Genomic DNA, 22,912 nt, shown 5'->3' with positions numbered 1-22,912 from the left:
TAAAATAATGTTATCCTGTTTATAGTTTGGAGTATTATAGTGTATTCTTTATATTGTGTATTGTATTTTACAGCTATACATCTCTCTCTTGTAGTGTTGATATGATTTACTGTATATTTCGTCACTCCTGTGTAACCCTGTCAGTCAGTTCATTACACCAGACTGCTGAAATAAATCTGCTATTTTATAATCTTCACGTGGAGCTTACATATCTGTGTTTACTGTAAGGTTTTGATAGTTGGATATGTTGGCTAAGGTCCAGTCGACGGAGTTGAGCAAACAAATTCAGCTGAACTAACTATAGGAGACAGTTTCCCTGGTGCAACTTGGGGATAAGAGCCTTTCTCAGGGGCACAACGGTGGCAGCCCCGGTATTGAACTCCAACCTTCCGGTTTTCTATTTGCCAGCAACACAAAGTCGTCTCTCTCGCACACTAGTGCCGGCAGCGGTGGGGACGAGGCCATGCTGTGAGATAAACCAAAACAAACTATCAAAGCGTGCAGGGATCATGGATGTAATGTTGACCAGCCCTGAGTCTGCCCTAGTCAGGCAGCTGTACTTCTTCTCCCTCTGGTCTGAGGGAAGACTGGAGCTGCACTGACTCACTGTTCATCCTGGACATTACGGGACAGGAACTGTCAGTTAGATGCTAATTTCAGTAGATAGACACATAGACGTCTTTGACATAACGTTTCCTCTTCACTTACTGTTGATGTTCATTGTTTTAATGTATGTATTTAAATTATGGCATATCTTACACATTGAACCTTTAAAGAACAAAAATAATGTATAATTTTAATAAGCTAAATTAGAATAAGATGGGTATTGAATACAAGAATCAAAGTTACAGTGCAGTGTAAGAAATTATAAAGAAAGAAAGAAAGAAAGAAAGAAAGAAAGAAAGAACTTGCAGTCCCGTAAAGTAAACCGCTCGGGGGCGGTATTTTCCCACTCAGCACAGGACAGGTGAGCCATCGCAACACCTTCAGTGATGCATCATGGTCAGCGTAGTATCAAACTCCTCTGTATAAACAAGAACTACAAATTCAACCATGTGACAAACTGAACCAACAGTGACAGGTTGTGCGTGTGTGTGTTTGTGTGCTATCTGTGACAAGTTATGCGGAACTTGTGCCTCCTCCTCGGCATGTCTGTGTTGTGGCTTCCTATTTACTGAAAGCTCTCGCAACAGGTTCACACTGAGCGGCGCGTTGTGTGGGCTGTGAAATGTCTGAGCTGTGAGGTGAGCAGCTACACGGCAGGATGAAGGCAGCAGAGCGCGAGCGTGGACATCAAATTACGGTGAAAAGAGTATACCTATGATTTTATGACAGCATTTTGTTTTGAGGAAGTGTTGATGTGATGTGCGCGTGAATGGTTTTTTTCGCTTCTTGAGTGTTTTTTTGGTTCCCGCGTGAGGCTAAACTAGCGTGATCAAAATGAAGTTTAACGGTTATCTGAAGCTCCGGATCGGCGAGGCGGTGGAGCTGAAGCCCACCACCTTCTCCCTCCGACACTCTGTCATCTTCAACAAAGCCGCTCCAGGCCTAGACCCCTATATCGTGGTGAAGGTGGACGACCTCAAAATTGGACAAACTATCACCAAACAGAAAACTAACACGCCGACGTTCAACGAGGAGTTCTGCCTCAACGTGAACGACGGGAAACAAATCGAGTTGGCAGTTTTTCACGACACTCCGATCGGATATGATGACTTTGTGGCAAACTGCATCATTCAGTTTGAGGACCTCATCAAAACCTCCAACACAGGAGAGACTTTCGATGGATGGGTGAGTGAAAAGTTGTCCTGTCAATAGCATACATTGGAAAACAATTATGTCACAATTAACCTAATCATGGCCGGATGAACATGTATATGTATATATATGTGTGTGTGTGTTACATCCTCACTTGATTATTTTCTGGTACATGAACCTATTGTCCCCCCCATGAATGTTTTGATGGTATTTCCCCAATTACTTCTAGAAAAACACTGTAAAACAGATTTAAAAAGTGTAGTTCCTGAATATAGAATAAGATTAGATAAGTCAACATGGAAACAGAATCAGCTCTGTAAACTCCTTATGCAACATCACAGAACAGCATTTGAGAGAAAGTTCAGGAATTCGCTACACGTGTCACCGTGAGTAACAGTGCCTGTTTTTCTTCCTGAAAACATTAACACTACCCTGTATGCACAGGCCCAACACCTTCACGTCTCAGTGTGGGTAGTATGCACCGGACAGGGACCGCTAATGTCTTGCACTCATTGGCTTATAAACTTCTACTGTGAAGCTAGCCATTGTGGTCTGAAAGCACACACCCACTGCTTTGGCAAGGTGTTAATTCTGCATATGAAGACTTGTTATACCACCACACAGAGTGCACAAACAGACTTGCATCGTCCCGTGCCTGCACAACATTTGACCTGCAAACAATTGTATGGTGAGAAAACCCCACACCCGCCTTCCTAATGCACACTTGAGAGCTCAGGATGAAAATGGACCTTGTCAAAGCTCAGATTAAAGGCCTGATGTGGAGTATCGCATTAGTCTCACTGTCTTCCAGACACAAACAATAAACTGCTCAACTGGAGTTTCACTTTTCTTGCTTATTTGCATCCTCTCCGAGACTATAAACCTCTGCAGGTATTGGTGAATGTAACCTGAGCCTGTCTCCACCCGGAGCAGGCTGAGGTGGTATCGACTACCACAACACTCTCCTCACATGAACAGTTGTCTCTCCTCTACAGATATTCTCCTTCAGCCAATGCCGTTTTTGTCAATTAAGCAAGTCTTTCTGAATAATTGTCAAAATTGTCCAAACCTTAAGTTAATTAAATCACTCAGTGGGTCGACAGATTTACATTGATCGTGCAATGCATTGTGGGTAAGTCACAGTGGCATGCTCTTTGACAGGTGATGCTTGTACATACATTGTAAACAAGTGTATTCATTGCATTTTCAACATAACATTTTGAGAAGTACTTCAACAAACAAGATTGGTGCACTTCAGAACATCCAATGCAAGGCGCTATAATTAGAGTTTGCTTCGACAGGGCAAAGCCACAAAACATTGTTAAGACCAAAAGAGAAAATAAGCAAATTAATACAAAAGATTGTACATAGATTATGATATCAGCAACTATTCAAGGCAAACAGGTGTCTCCCCTCCAGCATCTGCATACATTTATAATGTGTGTAAAAGCAATGAGAAATGCATATCCTTATGTGAGGGAAAAGTATGTGTTTATGTATGTTTTAAGCAGGTTATTGCCAAATCAATTAAGAAATGCAAAAACATTAGAGGCAGCTCGGCACACACCACCACCGAGACCCCAAACGTTGAGGGGAAGTGGTGTGAAAGTGGAGCTCGGCCCGCAGTTTCAGAAGAAGCTATTAGCGTTCTCATTTCAAGACAATTGTTATCCGCTAGATCGGAACTGTGAAGGGTTTTTTGTGCTTTGTAGCACACAAGTGCTCGGCTGGTTTGTTTCATATGTCGGGCAGCAGAGACTGAGGCTCAAGTCTCCACACGCCCACAGTGCTGCTAATCACAGCTTTCCCACCATCTGATCAGTGCTCCAGGGCTCACTGGGAAAACATTCTCTATTGGCTCTCATCCAAATTTCTCTTAACTTCTTTCAACTTGAAATTATTTTCAGCTCTGATATCATCCATCTGACACATTCACCGTGTGACATTTAGACACATGAGGCCAGTTTCCTTCGCCTCCCACCAGTTGACACTACATGGCACTACATTGTGACATCTTTGACTTGTTCCACTGAGCTCTTTAATTTCACAATGTGTTGCTTTCTCAGGCTTGAATTAATCAAGAGCTTCTGAGGAGCATTGAAACTGAAAGTAGGTTAAATATGGCTCCTCAACATTTTCCAGCAGAGTTTACTGCTTGCTCGACTGAAACGTGCCCCATGCACTTTAAAAAAAAGAAACTTCCTCCTTTTGTGATGCAGCACTAAGTGTTCTGCTTTTTGACTACAGCATCATGCTGCCTTTAGACACATCTGTGTTAGATCAGAGAATCATCCGCTTCACCTTCCTGGATCAGTTAGATAAGTGTGGTCACTGTAATTGGTCCTCCGGTCTAAAGTAATTAGAAATGTGTTAAATTCACATTTCTGTCTTTGACTAAAGAAATTCTAATTTGACTGACACTCGTACGAGTTTGTCGACTAATCGATTGGTTGATTTACTCGACTGATCTGTGACTGAATTTCTCCACAAATAATTGTGTAAATGCACCACTTTAAACCTTGTATGTTCCAGAGATGTGCTCAAACGTTTCTTGGAAATTCAGTATAAAATATTACCACTTGACTAAAGAAATATTAGTGGACTAAGATCAAAATAACCAATTAGTCCTCTAATCGACTAAAAGGGGGCAGCCCTTTCTCGTTCTGCGCTAAAATTCATTCTTAAATCAAGCCAAAGTCAATCGCCAATATGAAGCTTCGGCAACAGCCACTAACTCTTTCTGTGTTCTTATGGAAATATAGTTTTACGACAGCCTTGAATAAACTTGCAGCCTTTCCTTTAACCTGAATCCTTTTGTACAGCTGAGCTATTTCACCAGAGAAGAGAGACATTTCAGATATGCATTGTAGCTCCAAAGTTCTTTCATGGACGTTGGCCAGCGTAAGCAAAGGTGAAAATACCACAGATAGCACAAATAGAGGAATTCTTCACTGTGGACTGTCTAGACTGTAGATCGAGACACAGGATGTGAGCAGGTAATTGAAAACAAAACCGTTTGAGATAAAGTGAAATGAACCCTACATGAAATGAACATTTTACACTACATGTACTTACCGAGTGGCCACAATTGACACTTAATGTGTCACTGTTTTGTGGTCAGACATTAGTTTCCAGCCGGGGGTGTATGTGTAACATAAATAGATCCTGACAGTGACCAAAGTTTCCACTCGGTGGTTGCTGCTAGATGTATCTTGTTCTTTCTTTCCATCTCTATGAAGACCCTCGTCAGTATGTAGGGATTTTTAATTAATGTTCAGACATTTGTAAGTAGTCGCTCTCAGCTGAGCATTAAATCACCACAACCTTTGCAACCATTCCAACCTGCTAGACCTGCTTTGTTTTCTTTCTGACACGGTGTCCAAATTCCTCCGACAGTACGTACACACTGAAGAATGCAAAAATATGCACTTGTGCAGCTCCCTTCTTCTTATACCAGAGCTGAAGGACTGATAGTCAAATGTCAGATACCATCTCGTATGCCAGATTTAAGCAAGTTACTGTAACTAAAGCACCAACAACTCTAAGTTATATAATTGCCAGAGGATTATTTCTGGTTTTCTTTTTGTTTGATATGTTGGTTTGGGACACATGTGTTCAACTGGTCTTCTATAATTGTAGTGGATCTTAACCTATGTTCCACCCGGTTTCTGTTTAGCTAATTGAGAATGCAGAAATGTAATTGCTGTTTGTGTTTGTTTGTCTGCAGATGGACTTGGAGCCAGAGGGCAAGGTTTATGTTCATATTACACTCACTGGATCCTTCATTGATGGTAAGGCGGCTACTGTACATTGAAATGCAGCTCAGTGTTTCTCCCTATACAGAAACATTGCTCTCACACATTTCCTCCTTTTGTTTCTTTTTCACACGATCTTTAACAACAGCGCTAACCATTTATCCCAACTCAGTTAGTCACTGTCTTGTCTTTTCTAGTACGTGACACACTGACTGTTTTGAATAATAATCATGTGTAAATACAAAGAGAGCAACTGAGTAATGGTAATAGGTGTGCACGCATGTTTGTGTGTGACTCGAGTAGGTTAGTATGTGTCAGGTATGCTCGGTCTTGCTGTAGATGTGTACCTCATTGTTTCACCAAGGAGATGTAAGACGAGTAGGAAGTGACCTAGCAGGTCTTGTGAAGCAGAAGTCTGGTTATCTAGTCACTGCTTTGCCTCTGTTAAGTTCCTCTTCTTTTTTTATCTGCTTCCAGCATGCCCCACTGCCTGTCAAAGCTCATGAAACACTAACATTTTATTTTATTTAGAAACACATGGCAAAAAGCATAAAATATTAAAGATGTTCAGTTTCTTTCCCACTGTTGGAAACTAGCGGAACATTTCACAGACCTCCTTTTTATTATAATCTTTTTTTTTTACCTGTCTCTCTGTTCACTGGAATGTTTGTTTTCCAGAAAAGCACTATACTGTTACAATAGTACAAGCAAACATCACAAGTTACTCACCAAACTGTGGTGATAAGCTCAGCTTTTTTTCAGTATTTTCAGAGTGTACATACTGTATCAGTCATGTGATTTTAAAGGTCACTATTGCTGAAATATAGGTGACCTAAAAGCCAAATAATGTTCTGAAATGTTCACATTTGAGTGCTTGTTAACCTCAAGAGGGATGTGAGTGGCTGCAAACAGCACTGAGCAATGACAGCCAGCTGCCAAATATAAAATAAATTACAAGCTCATACTGATGGTCAGTGAATGCACCATTCTGGCTGTTTTTCAACATTTTGCAAAATGAATAAGAAATATTCAAATAATGTTTAATGCAATGGATTTCTCCACGTCTACATGTTGCATTAGATCAGGGGTGTCAAACTCATTTTAGTTCAGGGGCCACATGCAGCCCAATTTGATCTCAAGTGGGCCGGACCAGTAAAATCTAATAACCTATAAATAACGACAACTCCAAATCTTTCCCTTCATTTTAGTTAAAGAAAAGTACAAGTAAAATTTAATGAACTATCTTTTTACAAAACATTATGAACAACCTGAAATTTCTTAAGAAAAAAAGGTGCAACAATATTATGCCTCAGTTTATCATTTACAGCCTTAACGATCACAGTGTATCTACAAAGGCACAAAATATTTTGTCACAGATATCTGGAACAGTATTTTACTTTAGGATCAAAACAACTCATTTTTACACTTTGCAAAGTCCTCCCGCCTGTTTTAGCCCGCGTGTTTGACACCCCTGCATTAGACAAACCTCTTTGCTCATGTGAAACAAAAACTTAAATGACTTTTAGTTTTATTTATTACATTAACATATCCTCGGAGTCATTAATTTTCACATCTTCATGAGACGATTCCTCTGAAAGTTGATGCAATTATTACCTTAAGCCAATAATTTGCACTTCAGAGAAAAAATAAGTTGTGTTGAATATATGATGGCGGTTTTTCAGAGAGAGCACTTTATAAAGAATGTAAAGCAACCCCTTCACACTTCTACCACAAATGTATCTGTTGCTTGCAGGGGTGCTGCGGGGGCTCAGCAGGCAGGTTTCTGCAATCTATGTGGCTTTCATCTCATAAATGGCTTCAGAACTAGAACACATAGAGCCGAAACATGGAGAGGTGCACAAAGGGAAACAGATATGCACATGAATTGACACAGTACAATGTCTAAAGAAGGCGAGTCAGTCGGTGATACAAAGAAAAATATTTGTTAAATGGTGGTCGAGTTGGTCACATCAAGTCAAACAGGGAATGTTGCACCTGGCATTGGCAAATATGTAAGCATCATTCTGGGGAACGTTGGACTAATATTGAAACAATTAGTTAATTAATTGATCAAAGGAAAATTCACTAACAACAATTTCCATCATTAATTTGTTGCATGACACACATTTGCTTGTTCCAGCTTCTGAAATGAGAAGATTTTTTAGGTCATTCTAAATTTAGCCACTTTCAGACTTAAACATTATACAAGTCATTTTTATGTAAAAGTCACACAAAAAACGAAACTGGATTCAAAATTCTGGATTTACAATATTTAAAGGCGATCTTGTTAACAAACAGCTGCCTATTTGAAACCTTTGTTCTTATTTTCTTCTCTTAGACGATGTCACAGTGACAGAGAAAACCTTCAAGCAGTTTACAAGGAAGCGCCAGGGGGCCTTAAGACGGAAGATCCACCAGGTCAACGGACACAAGTTCATGTCCACGTTCCTCCGTCAGCCCACCTTCTGTTTCCACTGCAGAGAGTTCATCTGGTGAGAAAGTCGAAGCAAGGACAACTCACTGCGGCCTGCACGTGTCTGTGTGGACTGTAAACTGGATCTGATTGTGTCTCTTTCTCTGTTCGTAGGGGTGTTTTTGGAAAGCAGGGTTACCAGTGCCAAGGTGAGCACATGTTATTTTCTGTTTCTGCCACAATTACTTAAAGGAATACTTCACCCACAAAAGGATCATTGTATGTAATGGGGAAAATTCTTGATGAATTGAAGTGAATGGGGGGCTGCGTTTAACAACATCAAACTCTCACACAACTGGTGCAGTATGAATGAGACTTGGATTATACTGCAAGCGTTGTGTGAGAGTTTGTAAACTAATGTTTTTTTAATATAGTTTTGCCGTTGTTAAACGCGGCCCCCCCATTTTCATCAAGACTTTCCTCCGTTTTTTGATTCTTTGTTCACCTTGGAGGCACAAATTCAAAGTAACACAGGTTGAATAATTATATAATATACAAATGGTCATTATGAGGCCCACGTTTTCCTTTTTAAACATACAGACATGAGTTACGAGTCTGACATTGAGCGGTTGTTTTCTCCAGTGTGTACCTGTGTGGTTCACAAACGATGCCACCAGCTGGTCGTCACGGTGTGTCCACGCATGAAGAATCCAGCAAAAGAACAGGTAAGAATAGTTTGACTGTCGGATAAGACGCAACACCCTGTCTGTTCACAGTAACACTACGCTGTTACGATCATCGGATCAATAAGTAATCAGTGTGTCAGAAGGTTTCACCAATCATGTTGTTGCTGTTGTTTTTCACTTCTCAAGTGGTTTGTGTGGAATACAGGATTCACACTCACACTCACACTCACACACACACACACACACACACACACCCACCCACACCCCTGCAGTGTTCAGCCGACTGTACAGGTTCCTGTTTTTGTGTTGAGCTGGTCAATGAGCCAGAACACTTTTCCCCTCATGCTTGTTGTATTTTCATAAATACATCTGGGCTTGTTTTAGCATCTGAACATGTCTTTTTTTACTATATTTTGCTGAGCATTACAAGTTTCTCTTCCTTTGGGAAATTTAGAGCGAAGCAAACGCAACAATAAACTGATCCTACGATGACAAAAGTAGGAACCAAACATTTTCCACAGAGCACTCTGTGTGGTCATATTAAGGTTATTTAGAATATGTACATATGTGGTAAAACGTACTGTTGCAACATAAAGTGGTTAATTTACAGTATATCTTCTCTCCGCAGCCCATAAACCAAGGCTTCAGCATCAATGTCCCTCACATGTTCAACCTCCACAACTTCAAGACGCCCACTTTCTGTGACCACTGTGGCTCCCTGCTGTGGGGAATCGTCAAGCAGGGGCTGCATTGTAAAAGTAAGACCTGCGTCAACATTTGTCTCTAAAATCTGGATCTCAAATGTCCTCATTCTTCTCTTACTGAGTGCCCCTGTCTCGTTGGTTTCTCTCTACAGTCTGTAAAATGAATGTTCACATCCGCTGCAGAGGGAACGTTGCTCCCAACTGTGGAGTCAACAGCGTGGAACTGGCCAATAAGCTTGCAGAGATGGGTCTGCAGGCTGGAGGACTCTCGAAACGCAACTCAGTGGTACAACGGCTGACTTTTACAGAATGAGTCAAATCAGTGTTCATTTCACCTAAATGTGTCTTCAATACGGCTGATCTAAGTGGTGTTTTATTTATTCATTTGTGCACTGACAGGCCAAAAGTGCCGGTGAGATGAGGGCGCCCACTGAAAGGAGTGAGAGTATGGACACTCTGTCGCAGATCCCTCGACTGGGCATCTCAGACTTCACGTTCCTTCAAGTCCTCGGCAAGGGCAGTTTTGGCAAGGTGGGAATGACGACGGGAGATAATGAGAAATGCTCTGTGTAATGAAGTGATGACCTGCTGGAGGTGAACAATGAGGGAAACGGTAGAATGTTGGATTACGGTCGAGAGGCATTTCATTCAGAAATATCTAGTAACTAAATATCAAGTACTACAATACATTTACTTAAATAGACAAACCTCATCTATAATGATGGGAGTTGTATCAAGGTGACACTGAATTTGGAAAAACCTGTGACTTCTCATCGATGTCCTGTATGTTGTATCTGCAGGTGATGCTGGCGAGACTTAACGGCAAAGATCGGGTTTTTGCGATCAAGGTGTTGAAGAAGGACATCATTTTACAGGACGATGATGTGGAGTGTACCATGACTGAAAAGAGGGTGCTGTCTCTGGCCGGCTGTCACCCCTACCTCACTCAGTTGTACTGCTGCTTCCAGACGCCGGTCAGTATAGATTACACACACACACATACATTTGTATCACAAGTGAGTACGCTTTTATTGCGAGTGCAATCTGTTAATTTTTGCAATTCAACAGAGGTCATTCTTTCATGTCAGACCCAATACCTTCTCCTTCTAAAGAATTGCTTTCAGATCAAGGGATTTTAGTTGAAAGGAGCACCATGCAAACAATGAGTGTGAAACTCTAAAACACCCTTTTCTACTGTATTTGGAACATTCTTGGATGTAAGGAGCTCTGATGCCTTCCCATCCCGAACTGCTAGAGAACAAGCCGCCTCTTTGCAGTAATATAAAGATTTATTTGAGTCTTTTAGGTGTTATGATTGTAGTTCATTTGCATACAAGCACCTTGCAAAGATCGTTTTAAAACGTAAGTCATTAAACTGCAATGTATTACTTCTGAGTATACCACTTTTCTAATATTACTTGTGTTATAATTCAGAATCACTTAACAATATATAAAAAAAACAACACTGTATGGTATTATTTACAGTTCCCTCCTGTTTCTACATTGATGCAGAACCTTTGTCTCCCCCCTCTGGCAGTGAGAGTAATTACCCTATGGGAGCGACAGCAGCACAGAGCAGCAGCTCAAACTTTGGTCAAAACTTAGATTAAAAAAAAAGAAACTCAACCTTCAGAGGAAGGATTAAAAAAATAAATAAAAATTGGCACAGGAAGACGAAGAGAGCGGGGGAGAGGCAGCGAGCTCACCTGCAGGTATACTTGTGTCAAAGTCGCCACAGACTCTGGACACCACAACTCAGAGGCTTAAACAGCATTGTGTGAACTTGGTTAGTAACGGCTTGAATGTAACGGACATTCATTTATATGTAAAAGTCCCACACTCCATCTTTAAGTCTTAATATTTAGATATTTCTTTCAAGCGCTTCATGTGGCATAGTTTCCATTCTTACAGCCTTGCTTACTAAGACATTTAAATAAATAAATACAAACCTAATGTACATTTTGTATAAATAGCATGGCATATATGAAATATCATGTATTATCAGCGCAATCATCTGAACCTGCACATAATCCTTTAGTTGCCTATTAGAACAAAACAGCTGAGGAAGTTGATTTCTTTGTATACTAACCACAAAACGGTACAGTGTCACACACTGTTGGTATATAGTACAGTGTCACACACTGTTGGTATATAGTACAGTGTCACACACTGTTGGTATATAGTACAGTGTATACAGTTAGTGTTTGGTGTAGAATTAGGACACAGCGTTGTAATGCCTACATTGGTCAGCAGGTGGCAGCAGTGTCCCAGTGTCATGCCTGTGAGGGAGTGAATGAGGCTGGCACAGACGGGACACTTCTAATCTGCTTTTTGTTGTTTGAACTTGAACGTTCACGGACCCACTTCACCTCGGATCAAAATAGAGCAGCACTAAACGAAGAATTTACTCAATGACACTGACCGCCAACCCATTCAAACACACACACAACCACAGAATAACCTTTGTTTCACCTCTGGATCTCATACTTCTTTAGATGTCTCATTGCCCTTTTTCTGAGCTGGTCGTCACTTTAAATGACCTGACGTTTTCTCTTGAGAGCACTTAGGATCGTTTTCAAACAGAAGTGCACAGTATAAGATTTAACATTTCCAGATTTCACTATTTAAAGAGTGCATTTGCATCTGTTTTGAACTTTTCTCTGTGCGTGTGTGGAAAGAGTGGGAGAGGGGATGTGTTGCGCTTGTGGTGATGAGTCGGCACATATTAATTACTTAATTTCTTTTACCAAATGATGCGTCGTTGGAATTTCCTTCAACACAGCAATTTATCATCAGCTGCGCATCTTAACCATTAAAAAGATTGACTTTGAAATGACCTCTCCAGGAAATGGCCTCTGTGGTAACTCTAATGTTCAAGTTGTGGAATTTAATTCAAGTAAAACAGTGAATCAGGTTTTTTAAGAAATAATAGCACTTGCTGGACTTATGGAGCTCAAACATCAGTGTGACGAGCATTTAGATTTTATATCTCGGAGACTCAGTAGAGATGTACAACCAAGAAACTATATTTAAAGATGCCCTTTATGCTACACCACACAGAGAGTGCCGCCTGCTTTACTTGTGCAGCACGTTATTACTAAACATTAGATACCAGCACACCTTAAACCGCAGAGCAGTTTAACCGAGTCAGCTGTGGCTGAATGTCCAGCTGACTTCAAGAAGCTTTATGAGCAGATCTGAACATCACGTTCTCCTGCAGTGTTTTTTCCCCCTCCAGTTTCTCATTTTCTAGATCACATATCAACCATAGCCTGCAATGAGAGAAAAAGATTTATGGGTTTGATCAGTATTTCTTTTGCCCCGCTGACTTACAATTTCGGTTAGTTGCACAGGAATCCATTAAACAGACGCGTGAGATTTATGATTAGCAGACGCGTGTCATCCTTGAAGCAATATCAGCATGTCTATGGTCCTGGGCTCCTGGACTGTAGAACAACATGGGAGCCTCTGTGAGGCTAGTGGGGATTTTTGTGCACATGTGTAAATGTCGTCTCCTTGCTTCCTTTTACAGGACCGTCTCTTCTTTGTAATGGAGTTTGTGAATGGTGGAGATCTTATGTTCCACATCCAGAAGTCCAGGAAGTTTGAAGAGCCTCGGGCACGTTTCTACACAGCAGAGATCACCTCCGCCCTCATGTTCCTGCACGACAAAGGCATCATCTACAGGTCTGAGTCGGGGAACAAAGTCACCATTTAAAAATATATATTTTTACTTTTTTGCCTTTTTTATTGATGGTACAGCATGAGATATGAAAGGGGGGAGAGAGAGGTGTTTTTTATTATTATTTTTAATATGTTATATTTATTGACATATGCAAATAAATTGCATAAATTAATTAATTTTACAATGACACATTTTTACTATCAACATACTCAAGCAACTGAATTGAATGAAAAAGAAATATAACTTTTGTTGGCAGGTGGTCTTGAGGAGTTGTAGTATTTATTCACCTACAATACTGCTGACTCATTACACACACACACACACACACTCCCTCACGCTTATCTCTCCCTTGACCGACGCAGCGTATCGTGGGCTGAACGGAGATGATTTGCGGATGGTGGTCGCAGATTGACAGTTTAATAAAATCCTAAATACCACACACACACTCACTCTCTCTCTCTCTCAATCTTTCTATTTTTTTTCTGCATTGGTTTTGACCATTTATTTAATCTGTCTTCTGCCAAATTGTCCAACTTTATGGGAGCAAAATACAAATCTCTGGAATACTCCTTTAAGATCGATATACTAACTGTGTTCATTCAGCCATTATTTCCTCATCATCGGTGACTTTTGGAAGCCATCAATCATACACTGAGCTTGCCCCTGTGGCTTCGTCTCAGCCTCCTCTCAAACTATTATCCCTTAATGAAATTTTCCATTAAATTCTCCAAGCAGCACTTGCAGTGCAGTGTGTTGCAGCCAGACACTTGCGCTGTGCATCCAAATGTTCTGTTTAAATATGATTATCACCACACAACAGATTGCCACAGAGTTACAATTTTCATTTTGTCTGAACTGCACTGTTAGTATTATAATTTAATGTTGTGACTTTCACATGGTAATCATTTTACTGCTTGTATTCCAGCATCAGATATTTGAGTAGATTCTTTGAGACCTTTAGGTGCCTGCCAGTGCATGATGATAAAGAAGCATGCATCATGTGAGCTAAACCCCGAGTTATATTTAGTGGTCCAAGTGTTCTATGTCCTGCCTGCCCCACAAAGAATGACTAGCTTAAGAGGCCACACGTAGTTTGCGTGCTACAACTAAAATAACAAGCCAAAGAGCAGCTTGCACATCAGGCCAGTGTAAGAAGAGCAGAGCTCACGCTGCCCCCTTAAATAAATCTGTTTCCTCAAGTGACTGTGATGTGTAATAGTTGGTTAGTAATAGTTATAACACTTTTATCTTAATGTAAAGTCGTGATTTGGAGCTTTTCAGTCGATTCTACAGCATGTTTCCCATTACGTCCTTTTCTTCTGTGGTTATTCATGATATAAAATGCATGGACTTAATTTCAAAGAGTCTGGACCCAGGCTGGATGAGTTTGAACAATTCTTTAGATTCTGCGGGAGGATGAACACAGTATCATGAACAGCTGCTCAGTTTAGGTTTCATGTTTGTAAGACTCTGACAGGGCAGGGTACAGCAGCATAAACAGTTGTTACACAGTGAATCCTGAAATGCGTCAAATGTAACAGTAATCAACATCTTGGGCAAGCATGACGTTAAGAACATAAAGACTAAATATTAGGTCATTTAGGACCGTTTAAAACTATTTTCTAAAAACTATTTAAGAGCACAAGGGGGAAAAAAAGAGTCTTTTGGACCTACTCATGGGCACTACAGTTTCCCTGTGCCTACAAAGTGAGTAAGTGGGTGTTGAGGCTGCAGGCAGAAAACCATACTGGGGGGGGGGGGGATAAACGCCTGATGGCTCATTGTCATGCAATCCAGTGAAAAAGCCCTCCAATAAACACTTTTGTTTTGTGAAAGTGATAAAGTTTAGTTGGGACTGTGCCAGAGAGGTGTTGCGTTATTGTTAATCCCCACCACCATGTTAGAGAGCAAACCATATGAGGGAACACAATATTTAAGAAATAATGGCTTTTCAAAATGTAATGACTTCATACACAATTTTATTTGCTTTAGTGCTTTAAATCCTCTCGTATAACTAGTCACTGCTATATTGCGACTGCGTACCAGAGTGGTAAACCGTTAAGTTGATGTGTATTTGTAAAGACTTCAGAAGGCCACGGTAATTTGTCCAGATGTACTCTCACCCTTTAACCACAGTTGGTATGTGCGTCATAGTGTCTGTCAGCACTTCCTCTTCTCTTCTTTGGAAAGTTTCATATTAGTGCAACTCTATCTGTTACCCAGTTAGTTGTTCAGTCGTTGCTGTGGGTTATTTGCACCGTGATGTGTGAGGAGAGCATGGTATAAACCCGGCAGGGTTAGGGATTCATTTCTCAGAGGACACATTCTAAAATATAGAAGCCTGGAAAGTGCTCTGGGGCATTAAAACGTCTGGCCATATATCACAGACACCCACTTAATACAGACAACATGAATCAATTTACTGGCCTCCAACGTTTTGTTAATCCTGTTGTATTAAGCCCTCCCATGCTCGTGTGCTGTGCGGTCAGAGTTGCTCTCCTTTTTTGGCCTGTATGTAAACCTGCGAGGGACAAACGGTCAACACAAATATATGAGTCACTGTTACACAATCAGTTTACGTATAGCAAACTAATACAACCAAACCGGTGTTGCTTGATCAGCAGTCTGTCTGGTTCTTCTCCATTCAGAATGGGCGTGTTACTGTGTTTGTCATTCTGTTTGAGGAACTCACTCTGGATCCTTTTTGTTGTTGCTGCTGGAATAGACAGGAAATAAATCTGCATCTCTACATAGGATACTATGTAATAGCACAGGCTCTATCCAGCTTCAATCAATCTCTGTAAAATGACCTTGGTCTAAAGTTGGGTCACCTGATTGCAGATTAGAGCTCAACTCCAGATCCCACACTCAGAAGGTTTAATCTCTCAGTCAGATGACAAAGCAGCAGCTGACATGAACACAGAGGAGGAGATCTTTTCCATAGTTTCCACGTGCACAGACGGCACTGGGGAAGACACTTCCACTGATATTACAAGACGTGATGTTATCGCTTTCTGTGGAGACTTTTCCAACGTGCTCATTCATCAGTTTCACAACATTATGAAACTATTTCCAATGTAATAACTTTATTAATAAAAGAAAGTGTGATAATTAAAACAATGTAGCAAAGACGTAATTCCAGCTAGCTCTTCTATAGGTCCTTTTTAAATATACAATTTTTAATTTGATATTTAATTTAAAAGGACTCATTTCAGCGATTGAGTCAATTTTATTGATATTATTGAAAATCACAAATCACATATTTTAAATCTTTAGAAGAAATCAACCCATAATGAATCATTAACAACACAATGTCTGATTTGCTGCTGTAACAATGTGTTCTGAAACCAATCGCTCCGGTTTTTCCTCCTGAAGTTAGAATAAATATTGACATTAGAGCCTCCATGGTCTTCTGACTCTTCTGGATGTTATTTAACGTTCTGTTAAATCACGTCTGTCAGCGTCTCCTGCTGCTACAGAAGCCCTTCTCTTTTTGTCTCGCCACAAATGTCCACCTCCATTAGATATAATTAGAAACAACACCATCAAGGTGTGACTGGAGACTGAGCACAAACTTGACATTTTAGCAGCTGTTGGCGTCAATTTAATTTAATTGTCTGATGATTAATAAGTAACATTGAGTATGGCAGCTTTCACAGAGCAATGTGGCAAAGTGCTTTGCAAGAGTAACATTGTTAGAAAATGACTGTAAAACAGTAAAAAGAAACGAGCAATAAAATATAAGCACCAACAGACTTTAAAAACACACAACATTTCTCAGCATGAGGCGAGTTAAGGCCTGTTTGAATAATGGCTTCCAGATTTTACTGTTTTCCGTTTGTCTGCTGGATAACAATGTCCCCAAACAAATATCTAATATTCTGTTCGTTTCCGTGTTTGTTTTGCCTTCCAGGGATCTAAAGTTGGACAATGTTCTGCTTGACAAAGACGGTCACTGTAAACTGGCGGACTTCGGCATGTGCAAAGAGGGCATATTTGAAGGCGCGGCCACAGGAACTTTCTGTGGGACCCCAGATTACATAGCCCCCGAGGTCAGTTTCTACTGTTTTATATATTTCAGTTTTTCACATTAACAGATTGCAGCAAAGAATACGTTCAAACACTTTTAGCTTCCTGCAGCCCAGGTCCTCTGAGTTCATGTGAAGCAGTTCTCAGTACCATCCTCCATTACACCACCTCACTGAAAACAAACACTGCGGTCACTGGCCGTCACTCAAACTCCCTCCTGACTTACTGGAAATCAGTGTACCTGTGAGGTCAGCTTGTGAAGGGCTCTGTTTACTTGACGAGGCCGGATCCCCTCATTACAGACGTGCTTGGTTTTCATAATGAGGGATTAAGATGATCTGTGTCCTCATGTTTGAGAGATTTTTCTCTAACCAGGACTGTGTGTCTGGATTAATGAAAGGCTTCTTTTACAGTCCACACTTGCTCCTCCGTGTAGCCTCACAGCCGATACACCAACCGAACCACTCTGGTTTTTTAAGTTTGCTGTAATGCTCTCTGTGCTGTTAACTTTAATGATATGCTGTGACATGTTTCCACAGATCCTGCAGGAGATGCTGTATGGGCCCTCTGTGGATTGGTGGGCTCTCGGAGTGCTGCTGTATGAGATGCTGTCGGGACACGCTCCCTTTGAGGCCGAAAATGAAGATGACCTCTTTGAATCCATCCTCAATGAAGAGATTGTTTATGCGTCTTGGCTCAGTGCAGAGGCAGTGAATATACTCAAAGCTGTGAGTCTGCGTCTTTTAAAGTGGTTAATTTTCACCAATTTGTAAAATAGGGCTGCAACTAACAATTATTTTCATTATCGATTTAATCTGCCGATAGTTTTCTAGATTATTCGTTTGATCGTCTGGTCTATAAAAAGATAGTTAAAAATGTCCATCCCAGTTCTTCAAAGGTGATGTCTTTAAATGTCTGGTTTTGTCAGTCCGAAACCCAAATATATTCAGTTTATTATGATATAAAGCAGACGAACGCAAAACTTCTGCATATTGCTGTCGTCTTTGTCTTTTTGGCAGACATTTGCGCTCCTTAGATTGCCTCAGGGTGACTTTTTACATATTATACAATTGCAGGAAATGTCTATGAAGCTATTTTTAAACTGAACTAATGATAGAAGAAATCAATTTCTCATTGGACTTGTGACGAGCATTGTGGAGAAAAACCAATAAGTTGTGAACATTTACCAAAAGACCAATTCCCTGCATTCCTAGAGGGAGTAACATGTATAAGATGTCAAGTGTTGGAAGAGCTTTGCTCTGGATTTCGTTTGTTATTTGTTGTCCTTCAGACTGAGTGCCGCTCTCTGACTGCAAAGTGACTGGCAGCCTACAGAGCTCTGCCAGCCAGCTGTTTGGCCAGGGTCTCTTACATAACTATATTAAGGCATCGTCCACTGCCCAGCCACAGCACACATGCTATAAATACGACACACCTCCGCCCTCTCTCCACTCCTCCCGTATTTGCAGCATGTTCTCCTCCTCTTATCCTTGTTGTTGTTCCAACATGCTTGAGGAGGCACAGGACCGATCTCCCCTGGTGATTTGTGTCACGGCTGCCCGTGTCGCACGTTACTTAAAGATGCTTGTTTGTATCCGTGGATTTGAACGCTGCTGCACTATTTTTACTTCAAGTTGATCTATTGCAACAAAGTTCAGATGGAGTTCTGTTGAGTTTGTTCAGAGTATTTACTTTTTTTAGTATTTACTTTATTTATTTAGAATAATACATTTATTTTAGTGTTTTTTGTCTACAACCAGGTGGACGTTGATCATCAGATGAAGCTATTAATTAGGTCTGAAAAAAAGATTTACTTTAATTTAGTCTATACAATATCAGAAAACAGTATAAAATGTCCATCACAATTTCTCAGAGCCCAAACTCGATTTCCATTGATGTAAAAAAACAAACGCATTACTGAAGTGTAAGCAGCAAATATTTGATCAAATCAAAATTGTTCATTATAGTGGCAATAGACAAGTTTTTTGCTTTCACTTATCAATGTGATTGCACAATATCTACAGAATAATGACGGCATCTGCGTTAAGATTGGTTCCCTATAAGCCTCGCTTAGTGAGCTCTGAGGAAAACTAAAGTGGTTCGGTTGTCTTTGCGACCGCGCCAACACTAAATCCACTTGCAGTAGATGCGCTAAGGGGGGAAAGAAAAAAAATAGTTATCTATTCATTAATCTTCTGCCAGTTTACTAATTGAATAATGGAATAGTATTTATTTCTGATTGCTTTGTGTTTTTCTGCTGGCGCAGTGGTTAATGGCTTTTCGTGTAGTAATGCTGACATGGCAGGTCTGGTGCTGAGGATGGCACAGCTGACGTGTAGCCATGGAAAAATGGCGTCCGTGTAATAGTTTTTCTTAGGTTTAGTGGTCTGTAAGCTCCTGAACTGACTGACCCCTGCTGGTCTTTCTAAAACTCAGTTATTTCCACATCAATGGCCGTGCTGGTGTGGGTTTTACGTTTTAACCCATTAACAACAAGTCACATCATCAAAGTCGTGCTTACAGCTGTGAATCCCTGCACGTGGCTGCATAAGCATTAAACTATAGTCTCTTAAAGAAGATTGTTTTTAATTTGTATTTTTAATTAAACATTCATACAAGGTTTTAAAAAAGTAAACAAACTCAACCACCACCACAACAACTACAAACAGCAACACAAAACAGGAGGGGGATTAAACTAAAGTGCCTCGCGCGTGTGCGTGTGTGTGTGTGTGTGTGTGTGTGTGTGTGTGTGTGTGTGTGTGTGTGTGTGTGTGTGTGTGTGTGTGTGTGTGTGTGTGTGTGTGTGTGTGTGTGTGTGTGTGTGTGTGTGTGTGTGTGTGTGTGTGTGTGTGTGTGTGTGTGTGTGTGTGATCTGTATAGAAAGAATCGAGGCATACTGTTGGGCTGCTCTGTAATAGTCTGTATTATGTGCAGATGCACCGTGCTGAAATGGTTTCCTAAACTTGAAAAAGCATGTCTCGATGCAGGATTCAAGTCTCTGGAAGTTGATGATTATGTTGTTCTTGGCATCAATTGAGAACAAAAGTTGCCTAGAAGGCTTCTGAAGACTGTGAGTTACAGGTCTAAACTACGCAAAACAAACATTAGGGTGTTTTACGTTCACCCCCCCCCTTTTTATCTTCTCATCTCTCCTTTAGTGCGGTTCTTCTTCATCTACATTGACATCTCTCTAATCCTCTTTCTCTTTCCCTGTGAACTTATTTTTGCTGAGGCAAGCGGTGCTGTTTAGGCCGCTGGTAGTTAATAGTGTTTGGAGCTGATGGACATATTGATCTATCCAATGACTTTGGGTTAATCTGGCCACTGTCACTGTGCAGACGGAGGCCCGTCAGTTTGCTGTGGCCTTGCCTGAATGTCACCGCCAGCCCCGAGGTGTGCACAGACTCCTCTGCCAAGACAGAGCTGTCCAAAACATTTATTATTGTTTGTTTGCTTCTGGGAGGAAACTGAAAACAACTGAAGTTTTTCAATTTTGAGTTTGTTTAGTTTGGACCTCTCCCTCTGGCTGCTACGTTTGTAAGAAAACGTTGGAGTTAAACAGGTGATCACTTTTCTATTGTTTGGGAAACCAGGAAGTTGACACACCTCAGTTGCACTTTATTGAAACCAGCTGAACTCTCTTTAACTTAAGCAGATGTGCCAGATACAATCTAGGGTGTGTTTTTTCTTGTTGATTGGGAGCCAGGGATTAACTGGATATCACCCTGGGTCCAGTCCAGTTTGGAATTACTCCCAAAAGATTCTGGTCTGATCTAGTTGAATAGCGTGCGTCATATTTCCAGCATATGATGCATAATTACATCATATGCAGAAATTCACAGTTTGATGCTACTAGTTGTTGCTCTCATTTCTTGATAAATAACAGATTTCTAAAATGTCTTTTTTAGTCTTAAAGGAACAGTTCACTCCAAAATCAGCTTGCCTGCTTACTACTTACCTGTAGTGCTATTTATCCAACTAGATTGTTTTGATGTGAGTTGCTGAAAATATTTAGGTAGAAAGAAAATGGTTGCTACATGAAACTGCTCACAACAAGATCTGAGGATTATCTTCAGTAACTAGGTCATGAATTCTGGAAAGAGCCATTTCTGTTGAGTTTTTTCAAATGTATTTATTTTTGGGGATTTAAGCACCACAAGCCGAGTGACCTCTATTTAAATTATATTCAAGAGAAGGCAGACATCTCTAACTATGGCCAATATATGTCCAACACTCGGCAACTCTCACCAAAACAATCTATGTTAATAAATGGCACCACAAGAAAAAGGGAAAATATGTATTTTGATTTTGGGGTGAACTGTTTTTCACAGTTCTTGACCAAAAACCCGGCCCGGCGTCTGGGCTGTGTGGCCTCGGAGGGTGGAGAGAGCGCTGTGACCTGCCACGCCTTCTTCACTGGCATCGATTGGGAGAAGCTGAATCGTAGAGAAATGGAGCCTCCCTTCAAGCCCAGGATCGTAAGTCACCTGAATGACTTAATTAATTGTGTGTGTGAGAGAGTGTGAGAATGATAATGAAGACACTCAGCAGACATCACGTAATGTTTGACTTTGTCTTACCCTGTCACTGCGACTTTGCTAAAATGTTGTTGCTGAGGAATAACTTTTTATTATTTTTCAGAAAACACCAGAAGACGTCAACAACTTTGACCCAGATTTTACTCAGGAAGAGCCCACCCTCACGCCCATCGACGACCCTCTGATCCCTTCAATCAACCAGGAGGAGTTTCGTAACTTCTCCTTCACCTCGTCTGAACTGCAGGAGAGCTAAGAGTCTCCTCATTGATCCAGCAGTCATCCTGCACTCTCACTCTTCTCAGTGTCCGTGACTTTTCCTAAGACAGTTCCCAGTGGTACGTGCAGTATGATACTGTCACATTCCCCAGAGACATGAGGGTGCAAAGGGCCGAGGAGTCAGCCAAACACGCTTGGCAAGAACCAGGGTTGCACCTGATGAACTCTTAAGCATTTCTGTAATTCCCAAAAGAAGTATTATGGGATCATCTTTTGAAATGACATTTAGTTTTGACTTAAGGCTCAGTTGGGACAAATTCATGCAAGTGCCAGTGTGTAAATGGTGTATTTGACATGTTGTAAAACTTGTTTGAAAAAGGTGTACACCCTCAGAATTGTACTGTACATTTTGCTCTGAATGAGTTTGCTTACGGTTGCTTAAAATGAAAATGCACTTTTTGGAGCATAAGGGTTTGTGTGTCATTTTCTGTTCTAGCACTTTCCAGAAAAATACAGAGTCACTTTTAACCAGCCTACCAGAGAATCCAAGCAAGTCGAGCTGCCAGTTAAAATCCTGGAAAGACTGAGTCAGCAGATGAAATTGTTTTTTTAATGATGTGACCATACAAATATAGCATGGATGATTTGTCTAAGTAGCTGCTGGTAGTTTCAGATAATAGTTCAATGTTATATAATCATCAGTCCCACTCTGTAACAAAAACTTTGCATCCGTCTCAATGATTCTCCATGTAATTTGACCAGGCATGTAGAGGATGATGCAACATTTCATGAGAGATGAGAGAGGGCTCTGTGGGGAGTCATGCCGACTGTGAAATAACCAAAAGTTTTGAGATTACCCCACACTGTTGTTTGTGCCAGAAGAAGAATGCGGTTTGGCAAATGTTGGGAATTGAGCCTTGAAGGTGCGTCTGACAGTTTCTCAAGAGTTACAGTAAGCATCCAGTGAGTCTGCTGCTCTCTGCTTACACACACACTCTCTTTCTCTCAACAAACACAGAGCCTTTGAAAGCTTCAAGGTCCGTGGGCAGACTGCCTGGGTAATGAGAACTCACACGGGCATTTTCAAATCCACAAATCTAAAAAAGATATTAAATATGCTCCCTGCTG

The 22,912-nt window shown here is 40.8% G+C and overlaps 1 protein-coding gene across 1 annotated transcript; it reads left to right on the top strand.

The window, feature by feature from the left end:
* Positions 1 to 1,040: 1,040 nt before the first annotated feature.
* Positions 1,041 to 22,253, top strand: prkcha (protein kinase C, eta, a). Its single transcript, XM_029460145.1, has 14 exons — positions 1,041 to 1,791; positions 5,486 to 5,549; positions 7,852 to 8,005; positions 8,101 to 8,135; positions 8,569 to 8,651; positions 9,241 to 9,370; positions 9,469 to 9,602; positions 9,716 to 9,847; positions 10,117 to 10,290; positions 12,849 to 13,003; positions 16,915 to 17,053; positions 17,570 to 17,758; positions 21,362 to 21,508; positions 21,672 to 22,253. The coding sequence occupies exons 1-14, from the start codon at positions 1,441 to 1,443 to the stop codon at positions 21,819 to 21,821; spliced, it is 2,037 nt and encodes a 678-aa protein (XP_029316005.1). The 5' UTR covers positions 1,041 to 1,440; the 3' UTR covers positions 21,822 to 22,253.
* Positions 22,254 to 22,912: the final 659 nt, after the last annotated feature.

The sequence above is a fragment of the Cottoperca gobio genome, chromosome 22, assembly GCF_900634415.1.
Source record: "Cottoperca gobio chromosome 22, fCotGob3.1, whole genome shotgun sequence".
Classification (NCBI taxonomy): domain Eukaryota; kingdom Metazoa; phylum Chordata; class Actinopteri; order Perciformes; family Bovichtidae; genus Cottoperca; species Cottoperca gobio.
This window is presented reverse-complemented; position numbering and strand designations above follow the sequence as displayed.

What these genes read in the sequence shown, in the direction of transcription:
- prkcha (XM_029460145.1), top strand. Translation starts at nt 1,441, where the DNA reads ATGAAGTTTAACGGTTATCTGAAGCTCCGGATCGGCGAGGCGGTGGAG. An exon ending in GCAGGGGCTGCATTGTAAAA is followed by an intron (nt 9,371 to 9,468) that starts GTAAGACCTGCG and finishes TTCTCTCTACAG; the next exon opens with TCTGTAAAATGAATGTTCAC. An exon ending in GCAAGGGCAGTTTTGGCAAG is followed by an intron (nt 9,848 to 10,116) that starts GTGGGAATGACG and finishes TTGTATCTGCAG; the next exon opens with GTGATGCTGGCGAGACTTAA.